General features: G+C 54.1%; 1 protein-coding gene across 1 annotated transcript in view; it reads left to right on the top strand.

The window, feature by feature from the left end:
* PLEC (plectin) overlaps nucleotides 1-18,298 on the top strand; it is an 82,821-nt gene that overhangs the window by 26,174 nt on the left and 38,349 nt on the right. Inside the window, 10 exon segments of the mRNA XM_043975003.1 lie at nucleotides 7,885-7,946; nucleotides 8,325-8,337; nucleotides 8,644-8,735; nucleotides 9,497-9,532; nucleotides 11,438-11,469; nucleotides 11,471-11,513; nucleotides 11,902-11,994; nucleotides 14,566-14,732; nucleotides 17,933-18,048; nucleotides 18,157-18,263. Coding sequence (XP_043830938.1) covers nucleotides 7,885-7,946; nucleotides 8,325-8,337; nucleotides 8,644-8,735; nucleotides 9,497-9,532; nucleotides 11,438-11,469; nucleotides 11,471-11,513; nucleotides 11,902-11,994; nucleotides 14,566-14,732; nucleotides 17,933-18,048; nucleotides 18,157-18,263 — 761 coding nt within the window.

The following is an 18,298-nucleotide window of genomic DNA, read 5'->3' as shown; positions in this document are numbered from 1 at the left end:
CTCTTTCTCCCTTCCCATCTCCCTTTCCCAAGTTACTCACAGAATTTCCTAAGGTAGAAGAGACCTTGGAAGTCATCTAGTCCCAGCTCACGCCTTTATTTCCTCTGTCGGTGACATCCTCTGCATCTCCTTATCTCCTCTCTCATCTGCCTTCCTTTCTAGTCTCTTTGACAGCTTCTGCTTTTGGGGAGGAGCTCTCTGTGAGGGGATGCCTTTTCTTCGTGTATCCCTTCTTCCCTTCTCTCTCCGGTGCCTCCTTAGGGCTTTGGATTCATGGTTTCACCTGACATCACCTGTGGGGCTCTGGTGCCCCCCTCTGGTTGATGCTCATAATAGCTGGGAATAAGCCTCCTCCAGAGATCAGGATCCATGAGAGGCAGCTTGGGACAGTGGCCCTGGGCTGTGGAGTCAGCTCCTGGGTCAGACGCTACCTCTGACGCTTGCTACTTGTGGTGACTTTGGGCAAGTCTCCTCTTTTGTGGACTCACTTTCCTCATCTGTAAAATGAGGGGTTGGGGGGCCAGGGGAGACTCCTTCCAGCTGCAGATCTGAGATGCCAACCTGCCAGTCCTGCCCGGAAAGGGTCATCATGGGGTGGGGGTGAGGGTGGGGGAGGGTAAGCTCTATGGCCATGACTTGGGGGTAGCTTTCAGGCCCCCTCCTTGTTTGGGGGAAATGGAGGAGAAGCCTGGACTTGAGTCTCTGGAGCTTTAGCAGGGGTGGGGATGGAAGAGGATCTATTTCTGGGTCTGGTGACACAGGGGTGCATCATGCAGCCCCACAGCTGGATCTCATCACTCCAGATGTGCCAGGGAATGGAAAATACTTGTGGTTCTGAGGCGGTTGCATTCTTTTCTGTGGGCTGGCTCCACACAGGGCTTGGGGGCTGGGGGTAGAGCACAGGCTCTATTTAATGTATTCCCGATGCCTAAGCTGGCTACCTTGGGGTACAAGCCTTGAAGCTGCAGCCAGGCTTCCCCCAAGCACCCATTCTCTCCCCCTGGGGATCTCGTCCGTCACGCTTCCCTGTGCCCGTTTAGGGCCCTTGTCTCCCCCTAGTCCAGCCATCTGGGGCTGCCACCGTGCCCTTGAGGCCCATGCATGTCTGGATCCGGTCAGCCATAGAAATGGCCGGCCCAGGCTGGGGGCAGGGGGGGGAACCTCTTCTGGGGCTTCTTTCTCGATCCCTTTGTCCCTGTTGCTCATTAGTAGGGCCTGTTATCTGGAAGAGCCCCTCACCCATAAAGCTAACACTGCCCGCTCCAGTCCCGCCCTTGGCCTCACCTGTGCCGGCTTCCTTCCTCCTGACTCACCTGGTACTGACTTCCCGCATGGACCCCCTCCTCTCTGCTGAGAGTTCGTCCCCCCGCCCCCTTCCCCACTGGTCGCGAGCTCATTGGCACTCTGGCCTGGTCTGGCTCATCTCTACCCTTCGTCTGGCCCCTCTGAATCTGACGTCTGCTTCTGCGTAGGGAAGCCCTCTGGGGAGTCCACCACTGCCCTCCCCCAAGCCACTACTTGCTCCCCTGCCCTTCTCATCTTTGGGGCCTCTGACACTCTCTGTGGTAGCAGGGGCCTGAAGGCTTAATGGGTAGAGGGGGAGCTGTATGAGGCATTCTTCTAGAGGTGCCTCTCAAGGCAGAGACTTGAACCCTGGATATCTGGCTCCAGAATTAGCTGGGGAGGGAGAAAGGGAAGGGTCTTGACCGTCAGGAAGTGTCCCACAGCCACCTCATCCCCAGCACCCAGGTACTACCTGGGGGTATGTGGAAGGGGTGGATGAATAGTGGGAAAGGGGGTGTCTCCCCAGGTGCTATAGATGACTCACCACATAGCTATGTAGCACAGACTCCTGCAGCCCTCTGGGTGGGAAGGGGGCAAGGTCCCTGAACCCAGGCGGTACTAGGGCAAAGGACCAAGATACAAATACATTCTTGGAATTAAATAAAAGGCATGCCCTGTAGTGGGAAGAGGGAGCTAGCCTTGGTCCTTTCTGGGCTTCTTTTTTTTTTTTTGAAGCAGTTGGGGTTAAGTGATTTGCCCAGGGTCTCACAGCTAGTAAGTTCAAGTGTCTGAGGTCATATTATATCTCAGTTCCTCCTGCATCTAGGGCCGGTGCTTTATCCACTGAGCCACCTAGCTGCCCCTCTTGGCTTCTAATATCATGTGGAGCCAAGTACCAAGAGGAGGGGATCCTTAGTTTTCTTCCCTATCGTCCCAAGGATCATGGAAGTTAACCTAGCCACATCCCTTCCCTAGCAGACCTGGGGTAGGATTCTGACCACTGACCAAGGGTTGGGAATTAGGTACTTGCCATCCGAGAGTGAGGCATGTTTCTTCCCTTAAAAATTCTGTTCCCCAAATGTATGCACTTGGGAATCAGGGAAGATTTATGGGGGATTTGGCTGATTTTAGGTATCATAACTACTTATATACCTTGGCAAGTCACCCTTCCTGGACCTCAGTTTGCTCTTTCGGTAAAATGAGATGGTTGGACTAGGTGATGATCTCTGAGGGTTCTATCCAGCTTGGTCTCTGAACCTATCACTTGCTTTCTGTGCATGTTACAACTGTCTCAGAAGGATGTAAGCTTCCTGGGGGCAGGGATCCTTTGTTTCTTTTCTTCCTTCCTTCCTTCCTTCCTTCCTTCCTTCCTTCCTTCCTTCCTTCCTTCCTGCCTTCCTTCCTTCCTTCCTTCCTCTCGTCTCTCTCTTTCCCTCCCTCTCTCCTCATATCCCCAGCAACATCGTACAATGACTTGCATGTAGTAGCCACTTTGAGGTTGATGTAAAAGTCACTTAGGGTATAGACGGAAGCCATGGAGAGAGAAGGGACAGAACTGAGAGGAGAGGTGCTTACCTTCGAAGATTTCTAACTGTGGAGCTGAAGCTGAGCAGAGATAATGGCAGGAAAGGTAAACAGCAGGAATGAGGGAGAGGAATCAGAAAGGCCTGAGGGACTACAGGTAGTAGCAGTAATAGTAATAACAAAACAGCAATAATAGATCGTGTTTAAGGTTTTTCAAAGCACTTTTAGGTATTATTTTATTTTTACAACAACGCTGGGAGGTAGGTACTCTTATTACCCCTCATTTTACAAATTGAAGAAACTGAGGCAGAGGTTAAGAGACTTGCCATGGGTCGCATGACTGGTAAGTGTCTGAGACCAGATTCGAACCAGTCTTCTAGAATCCAGGTGCAGGGAGGGGCAGCCACTTTTAGTGGAACTAAAAGAATTCATTTTAACTAGTGGGGAAGGAGGCTTGTCGGCAGGAAGAGATGGGAGCTGAGAATTGACTTTGCCTTCTGTAAGCTACCAGAATGTGAAATGAAATGTAGGGTTTTATATCGATTTTCTGTTACTGTCAAATGGGGCCTTCAGCCTCGCCTTGTAAAAGCCTAACTTTGAGAGTTACAGGGGAAGAGGACCGTCATTTGCTGTCCTTGGACAGTCTCCTGGCCTAGTTGTGCTGGAGGATCTAGGCCCAGCTGGAGTTGGGGATCTCTGGTAAAGAACAGTAAGAGATAAGACTGACTACATAGATGGGGACCAAATGGAGACAGCTCGTTGAAAGCTGGTCTGAAGAATTCTGTTATGATTCTGTAGGTTTTACCCATAGGGCAACCGCTGATGAGAGGTCTAAGTGAGGTAGGGAGGGCGTTTAGGCAGACGTGTAACTTCTTTAAGAAGATGACATGGGGGCAAGCTATGGTGGCGCAGTGGATAGAGCACCGGCTCTGGAGTCAGGAGTACCTGAGTTCAAATTTGGGCCTCAGACACTTAACACTTACTAGCTGTGTGACCCTGGGCAAGGCACTTAACCCATTTGGCCCTCACTAAAAAGGAAAAAAAAAAGATGACATGGCCTTCGCCAAAGGGACCCAGGGCCCAGTCAGATGAAGAGAAATCGTGAGTTACTATGGGTAATAACTGAACTAGTCATGAAGGAATAATAATAAATCTGCTCATATTTATCCAGTCATTTAAATCTTGCAAAGCCACTGACATACATTGGTTGCTAGATGTTTCCCCTCAAAATAACCCCATGAGGTGGTTGCTATTATAATCATGTCCATTTTACAGAATAAGGCAATTGAGGGCTTAGAGAAGTAATGATTTGCCAGGGGTCCACAGCTACCTATTGTGTGAAGGTAGTAATTCAACGACCCAGGTCTTTCCTGACTCCAGTACTCTGTCCATTAAACCCCACTTCCTCCCTTCATTGTTCCTTTTCTGCATCCTCATAGAGTCTTTGCTCTTTAGGGACTTTCAGTTCTAAAATTACTGTTGGGGGCTGAATTCAGACCTGGAGTAGGGACCTATAGACTGTGGGTCAGTTATGACTCATTGCGGGGTGCTGTTCCTAAGCATTTATCTCCATAAGCATTTACTCACCCTGTACTTAGACTTTATCAAATTTTAGTATGGGTAATGAGAGGTGGTAGAAATGGTTAGAGACTTTGGAGCTTGAACAACATGATAGGGGCCCGGAGGAGGCATAGAACTGGGGCCGGTTCCAAAGCCAAAGGCTGCCTGGCTGTTCTGGTCTAGCTGGGCACAGTGTAAAACGGGGGCTGCCCCTCGCTGGTGGGGCCTATTGAAAGGGAGAGGACCATGGTGGGGCTCTGGGCCTATTGAAGGGGAGAAGATCATCCTGGGCTTGGGACTTCTCCAGTTCTGTTCAGTCAGTAGGAAGGGGCTTACAGATCAGGTGGCTGCCAAGAAGGAAGAGCGAGCGGTTCCCCTTGTCCCCTGCCCCTAGATCGGGCTTGCCTTGTCCTGGCTTGCAGTGCCATGGGCCTTCCCCTCTTCCATGGACACTGATGGCTGGGTTTTGGACAGGAGAGGAAATGGTTAATGCTTGCCATCTCTTCCTGCCTGCCCTCCCGTGCTGTGGCTTGGCTTGGCTTGCTGGGGCTGTGGCAGTGGTTAGGAAACTATATGGTGGTTTCCTGTTTCTGACTAGCAAGCAGTGCCTTACAATGTGCAACCCAGAGAGAGGAGTTCCCGCCTCCTGGGGGCCTGCCCCGCCCCACCCCGCCCAAGCCAGCCGGGGCCCAGCTGGGGGCACACCTAGTCCTGGGAGCAGCCCCATACCTCTGGGTGGGTGGGAGGACGGCAGGGGGCTGGGCCAGGCTTAGGGAGAAAGAGGAGGAGCGGGCACTAGGCCAGCAGCCCCAGTGGGTGGCAGCAGCATGCAGCAGCAGCAGCAGCAAACGGCAGCAGCAGCTCTGAGAGTGCAGCTGGAGCCTGGGGAGTGGCCGCTCTAACTTCTGTACTTAGTGGTAGGGCATGGCAGAGGAAGTGCCTGCAGTTGCTTTGTAGCCCAGCCCAGTGGCCACTGCCGGCCTCCTTCCTCCCTGCGGCCGTGGATCCCGTGGGTCGGTAGAGAGGGAGCCCTCCACAACAGGCCAGGCAGACCCATCTAGAGCCTGGCTCCCCTCGGCTCCCCTGGCAAGGGGACCATGTCTCGGCAGAGACTGAAGAGCCAGGAGCTCCAGATCCCTGTCCAGAAGAGAACCAACTCTGAGGACAACCTCTACCTGGCTGTCCTCAGGGCTTCAGAGGGCAAGAAAGGTAGTGAGGCTGACTGCAGGCAGAGGGAGGGAGGGAGGCGGGAAGGGAGTGGAGCCCCGGGGCTGCCCCAGGTGAGATCTACTTCAGAAGGGCCAGTTGGCTTTGGGGTGCTGTCTGGGAGGCTCGAGATGGTTGTGCAGCTCTGCTGGCGAACTTCCTAAACATCTGGGGGACTCGAGGGGGTGTCTGGAGAGCAGGGCCCCTCACTGGGGGGTGCCTGGCCGGTGCAGGGTCCTGAGGCTCTCGAGAGATGGGAGCCTTGGAAGTTCTAGGGAGCATGGGGGCTCTTGGGGCTGAGCAGGCAAGGGGCTAAAGCAACTGAGCTGTGGTCGGTGGCTGGCTGAAGGCCCCGGGCTGCCCATTTAGAATGGGACAATGCCGTCAGGGAGCTCCAGCCTTCCATGGAAGGGGTGGCCATGCTTTGCCTCCCTCAGCCTGGCCGTGTGTGTGTGTGTGTGTGTGTGTGTGTGTGTGTGGCTGGAGGCCAGCATCTCATAACAGGGCAGGTGGGCCACCAGAGGCCCTGCTATAGGGAGACAGGGCCTGGCAGAGCCTGACATGCATAGCTGGGGCAGGGGGGCGCTTCTGGCTCAGGCAGGTGAAGGTGGACACTGTTGGTTTCATTAGGGGAAGGCGCTAGGCCCTCCCTTCCTTTCTGTGCCACCCACCCCTCTTCCATCCCTCCCAGGAGGGGCCAAGCTTTGGGACCTGGCTCTACCCTCCTCACTAAGCGGATTTGGGGCTCCTTGGAGGCTTTCTTCACTGACCCCTGCTATTATGGGGCAGGGGTGTGTGTGCCTGTTGTGCTGGTGGTGGGAATAGGAGGGAGAAGGAGTAAAAGCTGATGGGTGGGTTCCTTACTGGGGAATGTGGGTGGGGAAAGGGGGAGGTCCTCACTCTCTGGAATGGGACTCCTCCCCCCTGCCCTGCTGCAGGCCTGGCTTAGCCCCTCTCCTCGCTGGAACCTGGACCATCACCTCCTCCCCCTCTTTCTCCACTTATTGCTCAGAGTAGGGGGCTGCCAGCTGGGTGTGTAGTGTGTGATTGTCTTGCCTTAGGTGCAATGAGGTAAAGGGAGGAGCGGGGAGAGAGAAAGACAGAGACAGACAGATAGACAGACAGACAGACAGATTGAGAGATTGATTCCCTTTGCTACTTTGGGGTGGGGGCGGGGTGGGAAGCCGAAGCCCAGAGAGGCCAGAGGGTGGCTAGCTAGCCTAGGTGCTCCAGCATGGCAGGAAGGCTCCTTCCTAGGTTCAGGCTGTACTCAGGGCAGGGAAGGGCCCAAGGCTGGGCACCAAGCATGGCATCAAGGGGAAGCCTAGCTGGGAGGGGCCATCCTAAGCCTGGCTTGCTGTGGGGGTGGGGGACGGGCCAGGACATGCTCCGTGGGCTCTGGGGTGCGGGCGCCCAGCCAGGGCTGACGGGTGGGGAGCCTTCCCATCTTGGGGAGGAGAGACATTGGGGGAATTGAGCAGGATGCGCCAGCCTCTCCTTGGCTCCCTGCCTTCTTCTCCGAGTTCCTTTTCCAGGGAGATCACCTGCCTGACCCCGCCTGGGTTTGGGAAGCGGGGGGGAAGCTCTACAATTTGATCTCCATTCTCCCCCCTGGCCTGCCATTCCATCACTAGCCCCCTTAGAGCTGGGTCTGAGTCTGGGGCCAAACCTCCTTCTCCTGACCACGGGTCTGCTCTTCATAATGGAGGATGGGGGGGGGGGCCTGAGCTGCGGCTTCCCAAAGATGGAGGGAGCAGGGGAGTGTCCTTCACAAGAGACACCCCTGGGAATTCTTGTGCCCAAGGGGTTTCTGCTGGTTGTGGTATATGGGATTATGCCTGTGGATAGGTCCTTCAGTAGCTACTTTATCGAGGCATTGCCATTGGCCCTGGTCCCAGAAAGTGGGTCCACCACTTACAGCTGCACAACTTGGGACAAATCGCTTTACCTTGCTGAGCCTCAATTCCCTCATCTGTAAAGTGGGACTCGGGATGCTTTATCTCGCTCTCTGGGGGGCTGTAAGGATCAAATGTATATGACAGTGTCTTTTAAAGGGTGAGCAAGATGACATCTACTATGCTAGTTCCCATTCTTGGACCCTGAAGGAGACGGGAACAGCTCCCTCTGCTCAGAAGGCCTAGTGGGGTTCCCCTATGCTCACACCCCTTCCCTGGATCACCCACTTCCCGTGACTCCCTCAGTCAGGGTGTGAGTGACTCATACAGTCTCGGGGCTAGCTCTCTGCCTAGACTGCTCCCCAATTCTATCCTCCCCAGCCTCAGACTAACCTTGACTTTTCTCTCTGACCAGATGAGCGGGACCGGGTGCAGAAGAAAACCTTCACCAAGTGGGTCAACAAGCACCTCATCAAGGTATGGAGGGGAAGGGGTAGTCTAGGGTTCTGGGTGGCTCCCTGGCCTCTGCCCGCTTCTTGAGCTGGGGTGGAAGGAGGGAGAGAGAAACAGTTAGCCCTAGGAGCCAAGCAGAGGGATGGGGTTAGGGTTTGGGGAGCCTGTGGCCCCTGGGCTGGCTCTATCCTGGGCTTAGCGACTGACCTTGGCCAGGTATCTTCTAGGACTCCATTAGCCATTCCTTGCATCTTGCTAATTCTGTCATTTCCTTCATCTCTCTGAAATATTACTCTCTTCTCTGTCTTCCTTCCGCCTGGTGTTCTGCCCCGTCCCTCTCTTTCTCTCTGGTTTCATGTCCTCTGTCTCCTCCTTCCCTCCCTCCTGGTTGGTTCCTTGTAGCACTGGAGAGCAGAGTAGGTGATTGACTTGCTGCCTTGGGGGTGGGGAGGGGGAAGTTGGCATCCCACCTTATTCTTTCCCTCTCTTCCCCTCATCCTACCCAGATGATGAGTGCTATGCCACCCCCTCTCCATGGCCCAGCCTGCCCTGGGGAGGGGAAGGAGGGGTCTTATGGTTCTATGGCCTTAGGCCTCAGGCCCTTTCCCCTTTCTGTCCTTGGCTTGAGAACCCTGCTGTCGTGGGTTCCCTGGTCCCTTTGACTTATGGGTGCTGCCAGTCACACGTAGCCCACCTGGTTGACTCTGGGCCATCTCCCCACAGGCGCAGCGACACATCAGTGATCTATATGAAGACCTCCGAGATGGCCACAACCTCATCTCCCTCCTGGAGGTGCTGTCGGGGGATAGCCTGGTATGTGACTGCAGGGCCTCGGGGGGCTGCCTGCTTTGCTCGCTCGCTTTCCCTTGGGTGACTGCTTTTCCTTTGGGGATCCTTCCCTCTGGCCCAGCTCCTCCTCCCTAGCCCCTACTCCTGAGCCTCCCAGCCAGCTTTGCCTTGTCCTACTGTGTTCTTACTTTCCTGTTCCCCGGAGGTGTTTCTGCTCCTGGCAGCAGCTGGGAAGCAGGGATCCCCTCTGACCCTGGCTGTCCCAGGAAGATTCTGGGCTCTTGCTTCCCTCTTTCCTACCCAGGGATAGCCCCAGCCAGGGGTCCGTGTCCTGTTTGCCTTCAGGACTAAGGCTGTTCTGCTCTGCCCTGCTTCTGGGGTCCTCAGGACAATAGTGACCTTAAGGGTCTCCCACCAGAACCTGGGTCCATCCCACTTGCTCTTCTGTCCTGCAATGGCCCCAGAACTTTGTCCTGCCCTGCCAGGACCTACTGTCCAACAACCTTTGGCCCGACCCTCTTGACATGCTATGGACTCCCACAGCCCTCCCTTCACCTGTGAGCTGTCCTCATAGGTCCTCTAAGTTTACCCTGACTTCTCTCCCCTCCCCCTCCCCTTATCCTTAGGGCTGGGAACCCTGGCCCTGCTGCTGGGCTGACCTAGCCAGGCTCTAACATATTAACCTCACTGTACACTCTGCTTTGCTTCTCTGCGGCTTTGGACTCTGACCCCTGACCTCTGCCCTTTACCCTTTGCCTACTGCCCGCCCCGCTCCGGCCGGGCAGCCGAGGGAACGTGACGTAATCAGGAACTTGCGCCTGGTGAGTGATTCTGTCCTGTTTGCCCTCGGCGGGGCGGCCCGCGTGTCATGTCCAGGACATGTGCTCTGCCCATTGGCTGCTGCGGCCCTGGATGTCAGCCCCGACCCCACCCCCCCCACCCTGGGGGATATGTTCGGGATCTTTGCGGGAGAGCAGCTGAAGAAGATTGTGTATAAATGACATCATGCCCAAGGCAGCCAATCATAGCTCTGCTACTACCTCTGCTAACTACAGCGGACATGGTTGTGCAGCCTTGCTGGGTTGTGTGGCATGCAGCTGGATGACGTGCATACAGGGAGACTGGGGCCTCGCTGAGGATTATGTTGGAGCCCAGCAGTGCCCTTTGGACTGGGATTCCACTTTCATTTTGCCTTGGGTTTCAGAGGGTGCAGGACTAGATGCAGTGGGTAGAATTACCGATTTCACTCTGATATGAGAAAATAAAGTCTTACTAATAATTAGAGCTGTCCAGGTATGGAATGGGGTGCCTCAAGAGGTAGCGAGCTACCCTTCACCAGTGCTCCTCAAGCAGGAGCTAAAAGACGGTGGTGAAGGAGATTCTTGCTCAGGTGGAAGCAAGAATGTCTTCTGAAGTGTCCAAGATTCTGGGATCGGGTGCATTACTATGGGTCAAGAGGGGGGACAGGGATGAGAGGAAAGGGGTTAAGGTTCCTAGAACCCTTCAATGCTGTTCAGTATCCTTACTGAATACCTGCAATGTAGCCATCCCTGTCCCCTGGAGAAGGGTGTGGGAGGGGTGAGATGGAAAGCAGGGTTGGAAGGCCCTGCCCTCATATAATCTGTCTGGGGAGACAGGGCTCTCATGTGGTAATGGTGAGTACCAAGGGAAAGGACTGGAGACCAAGCTCCCCACCAGAGGCCCTGGCCTCCTAAGTCTCCAGGATCTATGAGTATGCAAGGTACAGGCTGGGCCCTCGGCCTCTCCCCAACAGGCCTACCTGCTGTATTTCTATAATGCGGTATTTGTTGGAGACCTTGGCCGTCAGGGCCTATGGAGGGAGAGAAGGGCCCTGGGAACTCGGGTCATGGGTCCTGCTCTGGCCCTTGTTGCTAAGGAGGAAGCAGAGTCTAGTTGTCATTGGGGGAGTGGAGGAGGGGCTACTCAGCCAGACTAGGGTTTCCTTGCTATTGTTTCCTTACAAACCCCTTCCTTCCCTCAGTTTAAGACCAACACAAACAGCAGGATTTCCCGGGGAAACTCTATGCCTTTCCCTTGACCAGGCAAAGCCTGACTCCCAACCTCTAAAGGAGAAAAGGGGGCTCCATGGTAGTTGGGTCTTTTCCCATTCCTCCATCTTGTTTATGAGGTGGCTTCCCTCTGTGTTTCCTTCTCCTCCCCAGAACCTCCCCTTCCCTCCTCTCCCTCCCAACTCACCTCACTTGATGAAGAATGAAGGGAGGGGCAGGGCAGCTGCCTGCAGAGAACTAAGGGACTAGGTGGCCCATAGTCCTGATTTACCTGCTTTAGTTCTGTGGGCAGGGGGGACAACTGTGGCAGCTGAGGTCAGCAGGTTGCATCTGAGCAGAGCTATCTCTTGGCTCTAGGCCTAGGGATGTGAGCCTGGCTCAGAGCAGGGCAGCTTCTGTGAGAAGTTCAGTGGGCACACGCACACCCCCATCTAGTTCTGATGAACTGTGGGTCCCAGCCAGGCCAAGCTGCATGTAGAAGCTAAGTGAATTGGGGTGGGAGTTGGGGGAGAAAAGTCAATGTGTGAGTGCCCTGTTCTTGAGTATCCCCAGGGAATGGAATGGATTGAACCAGTGGAAGTGTGTGTGTGTAGGAAAAAAGGAAAAGAGACTTCAAGAGATCCTAGGGCCAAAGAGGTCCTGGTTCCTTTCCACCACAGGAGAAATTTGATTTAACTTGCTTTCCTTCTTTCTTAGCCCCGGGAGAAAGGGAGAATGCGCTCCATAAGCGCAGAATGTCCAAATTGCCCTGGACTACCTCAAACATCGACAGGTGAGACACACTATCTTCCCCTCTGTTCTGAACATCTCCAGGGCACTGGCTTCTCTTAATGCCTGGCCTTCCTTGGTTGGGATGTTTTTTGGAGCCTCGTGCTCAGTTCTGGGATTCTAGAACTTCTGAGGGTGTCATATATGGAAATGTAGATGTAACCACCCTTTGAATTCTGATCCTGACCCATCCCTAGGATCTAACTGACCAAAAGGCCTTTTCTCTCTAAGTAGTCCTGGATCCAGCTCCTAGCCTCTATTCCCTGAACATTTAGGGCCTAACCCTGACCACTGGGGCTTTCTGTCCTGAGAATCCTTTGAGTACTTGCTTGTTCGGGGTCCAGATATGGGTCTGGGGTTTATAGCTGACACATCTGGAAATTTGTTTGCAGGTGAAACTGGTGAATATCAGGAATGATGACATTGCTGATGGCAATCCCAAGCTCACCCTGGGTTTGATATGGACCATCATCTTGCACTTCCAGGTCAGGGGGGGCTGCCTTCTCTGACTCTGCTCTAGACCCTCTGCTGATGTTCAAGATGAAGCTGGTCCAGACAGCTATGGGGGCAGGAGGGTGTGAGTCCTGAGGAGGACTCCTGTCATGCTAAGGGGAGCTAGATAAACCTGATGGTGTAGCTAGTCTCACAAAACCCACCTTGGGGCGGCAAGCTGTGTGGCAGTAGTGGAAAAGAGCCCTGACTTTGGAGTTAGAGTATGTGATTCAGACCCCCTCCTCTAGCTGTTTAACCTTGGGCAAATCATTTAACCTCCTCAACTTCGGTTCCCTCATCTAAGAAATAAGAGATTGAACTAGATGGGCCTCTGAGATCTCTTCCAGCTCCACGTTATGGTCTATAGAAGGAGGCTGTCGGGGCAGCTAGTTGGCGCTGTGGAAAGAGCACCGGCTCTGGATTCAGGAGAACCTGAGTTCAATCCAGTCTCAAACACTTGACACTTTATTAGCTGTGTGACCTTGGGCAAGTCACTTAACGTCCATATGCCCTGCAAAAAAAAAAAAAGAAAAAAGAAAAGAAAGGAGGCTGTCTTCAGGAATGAAGGCATTGAGGACACTGGCAGGTAAGACAGCAGGAAGAAAGATCTAGAAGAAGGTAAGAACATGAAAAGCCGTGTCAGGTGATGCCTGGAAGTATAAACAGCCCTAGGGGCTTTCTGATGTGGAGTAGGGGAGGTATAGTAGGGGATGATGGCTCTGAGGGCAATGAAGGAGGCTTCCTGTGAACAATTCAAGAATCAATAAGTCTTTCTTGAGCACGGACTATGTGCTTTGTGCTGTGGGGGTCATAAAGAAGAATAACACTACCCCTGCCCTCAAGGGGCTTACTTTCTAGTTGGATAGGGAGCATATCCACATGGAACAACTGGAAATGCTAGACTGTGTGAGGCTAAGAATGATAGGAGGTGCCCTCCTGCCTGGGGTGGCAGGCAGCAGAAGTATTTGTCAAATTCCCACCTTGTGCCAGGCACTGAACTAGTTCTAAGCATATAGAGACAGAAGTACAGTGGTCCCTGCTCTCAGGGAGCCTTCCATCTATCTAGGCATGAAGTCGACTAGGCTGCAGGGAATGGGAACAACACATGGTTCTGCCCTGGAATTTGGAGACTAGCCCTTCCCAGTGGGAAGTGGAGCCAGGAAGAGCTAAGCTTTGTGGAGGTCGCTTTGTCTTAAGTGTGACTGTTTTCAGGGTATTCACAGTACCCCATGTCTCTGTGCTCCAAGGGCTGGGGTGGGAGCCTTCCTCCCTCAACATCCATGTTCTTGGGCAGTGCCCTCTGGCCTTTCCTATGAATGGCAGCGCCTATCCATCCAGGAATGTGCTCAGAGAGGGAAAACAGCTGCCACCCCCGGAGGGGAAATGCTTTGGAGAAGTGAAGGCTCAGAGGTTGGGCTGACTCATTGCTATCCTGTGCCAACCACTGCCAAAAGCACAGGAAACACATCTGATTCCTGTATGGGGTGGAGTCTGGTTGGCACGGTGGCCCAAGTCAACGAGAGATAGACAGACAGACTGTGAAAGAATGGGGCCGCCAGGTACCCAAAACGAATAGCTACTCTATCATGGCTGTTAAGGAATAGTAGAAATGGGTTCCCAGATGTGTGTGTGTGTGTGTGTGTGTGTGTGGTGTACACACACTTGGATAGACAGACATCCCAAAAGGGAGGTCACTAGGCATCAGGAGAGATGAGCAGGCAGGCTTTAGAGTAAGAGACAGCTATAATAGACAGAGCTACCTGGACAGGGGTCAGGGAGGGAGGGAGGCCCTACACCAGGATACTCTTAGCATCTGCCTAGGGAGAAATCTACTTCCTCTAAAGGAACTGCTCTTTCCTTCGCCCTCCTCTGCCTCAGGAGGGCTTGGAAGAACTGTCTGACCCTAGGATAATGCACTTTGCCACCTCTCTTCTTTGGGGACTTAGAGTCACTCATGAATAGGCAGCTCCAGCCTGGGCCTTCTAGTCTAGTGCCCAGCCCCCTTGTCTCCTCATGCCCAGTTTGGGAAGGAGAAGGTGGTAGCCTGTGGCTTAGAGATCCTGCTATAGGGTGTGGGCTCTGCTCAGGCTTCCCAGTTCACTTTTTTGGGGGGCAGGGCAATGAGGGTTAAGTGACTTGCCAGGGTCACACAGCTAGTAAGTGTTAAGTGTCTGAGGCCGGATTTGAACTCAGGTACTCCTGAATCCAGGGCCGGTGCTCTATCCTCTGCGCCACCTAGCTGCCCCCCCTAATTCACTTTTAAGGCCTGAGTTGGTCTTCACATGGGGGGAAGGGATGGCAAGGTTAGATAGGATGGATTAGGGCTGCTAAAGTTTGTGCCAGAAAAAGGGACTGCTCAGTCCAATGTGGGGAGTGTGGGTCGGGTAACCTCTGTCTCTGAGCCCTAAGTGGGCCTGAGGTAGGGAAGGTCTAGCTTCTTCTCTTTTCTTCTGGGCTGAGGTCTGCTCACTCTTCTTTGCTTCCTGCTGGGGACAACCTTAGGGCTGGGCCCAGTGGCTTCTTACCTGGGCCTCACACCTCTCCTTCACACTCTCTCCTTTCAGATCTCAGACATCCAGGTGAGTGGCCAGTCAGAGGATATGACCGCCAAGGAGAAGCTGCTGTTGTGGTCTCAGCGGATGGTGGAAGGCTACCAGGGCCTGCGCTGTGACAACTTCACTGCTAGCTGGCGGGACGGGCGCCTCTTCAACGCCATCATTCACCGGCACAAGTAAGGGCGGGGCAGATCCTGGCCAAACCTACCCACCTCTTGAATCCTCTTAGGGTTTCCCAGGAGGGGAGGACCATGTACTGGGTGCTGGAGCTGCATGGAAAACCACACGGCAGTGGGAGACCCAGCCCTGGGCTCTGAAAGACTCACATAGTAGAGGGGCAGACAGGACGCACTCCTGCAGAAAGTTCAGTGATACCTGGGTGATAGACATGAAGAGGCCATGGGAGGAGATTGGGAGTTAACTCAGCATGGTGGTAGTAGAGGACACATGAGGCTGGGGAGATTGATTGAGGCCCTAGAATGCTCAGTGAAGGAAGGGCATTGGAGTAGCGTGGAGTAGTAATAATAATAGCTAACATTTAATAGCACTTACTATGTGTTAGGTGCCGTGCTAAGAGCTTTCATTTGCTCCTCACAACAACACTGGGAGGCAGGTGGTATTATGATCCCCATTTGAGGGAGGAGGAAAATAAGGCAAATGGGTTAAGTGACTTGCCCAGGGTCACACAGATAATAAGTGTCCAAGGCCAGATTTGAACTCAGGCCTTCCTGACTCTGGGACAGGTGTTTTAAGAGTCAAGCAGACCTGGGTTTGAGGCTCGCCTCAGACACTTATGAGCAGTGTGACCCTGAGCAAGTCACTTAGTCTCTCTGAGCCTCAGATCCCTCATTTGTTCTTTGAGGGGATGACCTTGACCGCCCCTCCCAGCCCTTAAAACCTTTATTTCTGGGGTCTTACCACAAGCCTGCAAGCAGTAGGGCAGCCTTCCCCAGGGTTGAGGAGGTGAGAGAGAGGAAGAGTCATTTTTTTCCTGGACTTTTTATCAACAATCAGTAAATCAGCATTTATTAAGCACTATGTGTCAGGTGCTGTGCTCATCATTGACCTGCTACCCTTGGGGCTACGCAGGCCCTGGCTTTGGGTCTGGAGGCTGCTCTTGGTCAGACTGTGGTTTGGCCCTGGCCCTGTGGGGACTTAGAGCAGCCCGGTTCTGGAGTCCCCACAGTCCCTCCCTCCTCATCTTAGGGAGGATTCCAGCGTGAGTTCACTTGCCTAAGGTCACACATTCTGAAGCCAGTCCCTTGCTCTTTCTACTACACCACACTATCCCTCCCTTCCCGGGGCTCCCTCCTTCCCTCTCTTCCCTTTCCTCTCTCTTCTACGGTGTCATATTTGTTGGCTTCTGGCCCCAGCCTCAGCCCCAGGCTCTGCATTCCCTTTGGAGTAAGCATGTTGGGACTCCTAGCTGCTGCTGGGGGAGATTCAGCAAATGGCTACCCTTGCCTGACCCGCCCTGCTCATCGGCCCTTCCCTCGGGAGTTTCAGCTCATGTCCCCACTTTTGGAGGGCTGTGGGTTTCCAGGATCTAGGGCAGGACAGGCAGCCCCCTTCCTTTCCTCCAGCCCTGGCTCTGCCCCATTAATAAAGTTTTGGCTTACCAGGGCCCTTGGAGGTACCCATGGGCTTGATTCTGCCCTTAAAACCTGGCCAGGAGAGGGGTCAGGGGAATGGCCGGCTCCATACCCTGTACCCCAACCCCTCTGTACCTCTTATAGCCCACCTATTATCTCCCCATATGCAGAGGATTGAGTTTGGACTTGGAATCAGTAAGACCTGAATTCAAATCCTGCCTCAGACACTTAAAATAGCTTTGTGATGGGGGCAGCTAGGTGGCGCAGTGGATAAAGCACCAGCCCTGGATTCAGGAGGACTTGAGTTCAAATCCAGCCTCAGACACTTGACACTTACTAGCTGTGTGACCCTGGGCAACTCACTTAACCCTCATTGCCCTGCAAATAAATAAATAAAGTAGCTTTGTGACTCTGGGCAAGTCAATCTTTCTGAGCCCCAGTTCGTTCTTCTGTAAAATGGGGCAACAATAGCACTTGCTTCCTGGAGCTGTTGTGATGATTAAATGAAGTAACACACACATGAGTTTCTTTGCAGATCTTTAAGTGCTATTTAAATGCTAGCTATACGGTTCTAAGAACCTGGTGAGTGAGGGAGGGAATCATCCATCCTGCTCCCCCCAGTTTCCCAGCTCAGACTCCTAGAATGAACAGACTGGCCACACTCTAGGTGTGACTATGGCTCTTATTGCTTCTCACGTGGGGCACGTTGGGGCGCGTGGCTGGGTGGGCTACCCGAGACTCCTTTATTGCAAAGTCGACAAAATCACAGGCAAGTTGTGGCGTCTTATGCTGCCTGTCCCTGACCGGGCAGGCTGAGCCAGGCCCCTGAGGGGAGGCACAGATGTTGCCTGCTGCCAGGCTGGTGGTGAGATGGGTGGGGTGGGGTGGGGTGGGAGCAGGCTGCTCCAGGCTATGGCTTCTTCTGGATGGGAGGGAGGGAGGGACCTGGGAAGGGAGCGAGTCTGTGCAGGGTTTGGGCAGGCTTCCCTCTGCCTCCTCCCAGCCCCTGCCTCTATCTTGAGCTAAGCAGCTCCCCTCCCGGAGCCCAGCCAGAGTGGGGCTGGTCGACTAGTCAAGTGGTGCCTTGGGACCGATCGGGCACTGTGACCAGAGCTGCCGTCCCGGGAGAGGGGTGGGAGGCAGGAGGCATCTGTAGACCAAGAGGGGACATGAGTGGCCGTATGAAGGGGAAGCAGAAGAAGGGGCCCTGGAGGAAGGGGCCCCAGCCTGCTGGTGGCAGGGAAGAACGAGTGCTGATGTTGTGTGAGGATGGTCTCCCGTCTGGAGCCCAGGACTTGCCGCAGCTCAATGGCTTCCAAGATGGGGGAGAAAGTGACTTTCTGAGTGGTGAACTGTACTCTGTACACTCGACTCTGCGCCTCCGAGAGCTGTAGGCACCGTAGACTCCTCTTCTTTCCTTGGGTTTCCCCTCCTTGGGCCCCTTCCTCTGTGTTCCTTTTTTTCTACCCTTTATCCCTCCCTACAGTGATCTTTGGCTCCTTTCCCTCCCCCTCCTCTCTTTCTGCACCATGAGTTCCTTCTTTTTCTCTCCCTTTTCTCTCCCCTCCTCCCCTCCCCCTCTTCTCTTGTTTCCTCCCTGGCCCCCACTTCTTCCATTCCTTCCCTCCACCTCCACCTCTTCTTCCTCTCATTTGCTCAGGAAGAGTCCAGGCAGTCTTAGAGCGGGGACTCCCTAAAGGGCCCCTGACCACTTAACCCCCAGTGAGGGGACTGAGACTCCCTGTGTGTTGTGGCTCAATCCCTTCCCTCCTTTCTTCCTACAGGCCCATGCTCATTGACATGAACAAAGTCTACCAGCAGAGCAACCTGGAGAACTTGGACCAGGCGTTCAATGTGGCTGAGCGCGAGCTGGGAGTCACCCGCTTGCTGGACCCTGAGGGTACGTGGTCCCGTTAAGGCGGGGGCTGGCTCAGTGCTGCTTGTTCCCCCTTCTTCCCTGAGGTGAGCCTACACCCCTTTAAGCTCCCCCCCATCTCTCCCCTGGCAGATGTGGACGTCCCCCAGCCAGATGAAAAGTCCATCATCACCTACGTGTCATCCCTGTATGACGCCATGCCCCGGGTACCTGACGTGCAAGATGGGGTGAAGGCCAATGTGAGTGATGAGGATGGAAGGGAGCCGGCCTACCC

This window comes from Dromiciops gliroides, chromosome 1 (genome assembly GCF_019393635.1).
Source record: "Dromiciops gliroides isolate mDroGli1 chromosome 1, mDroGli1.pri, whole genome shotgun sequence".
NCBI classification, from domain to species: domain Eukaryota; kingdom Metazoa; phylum Chordata; class Mammalia; order Microbiotheria; family Microbiotheriidae; genus Dromiciops; species Dromiciops gliroides.
Note: the sequence above shows the minus strand (reverse complement) of the source record. Positions and strands in the feature narration are given on the sequence as shown.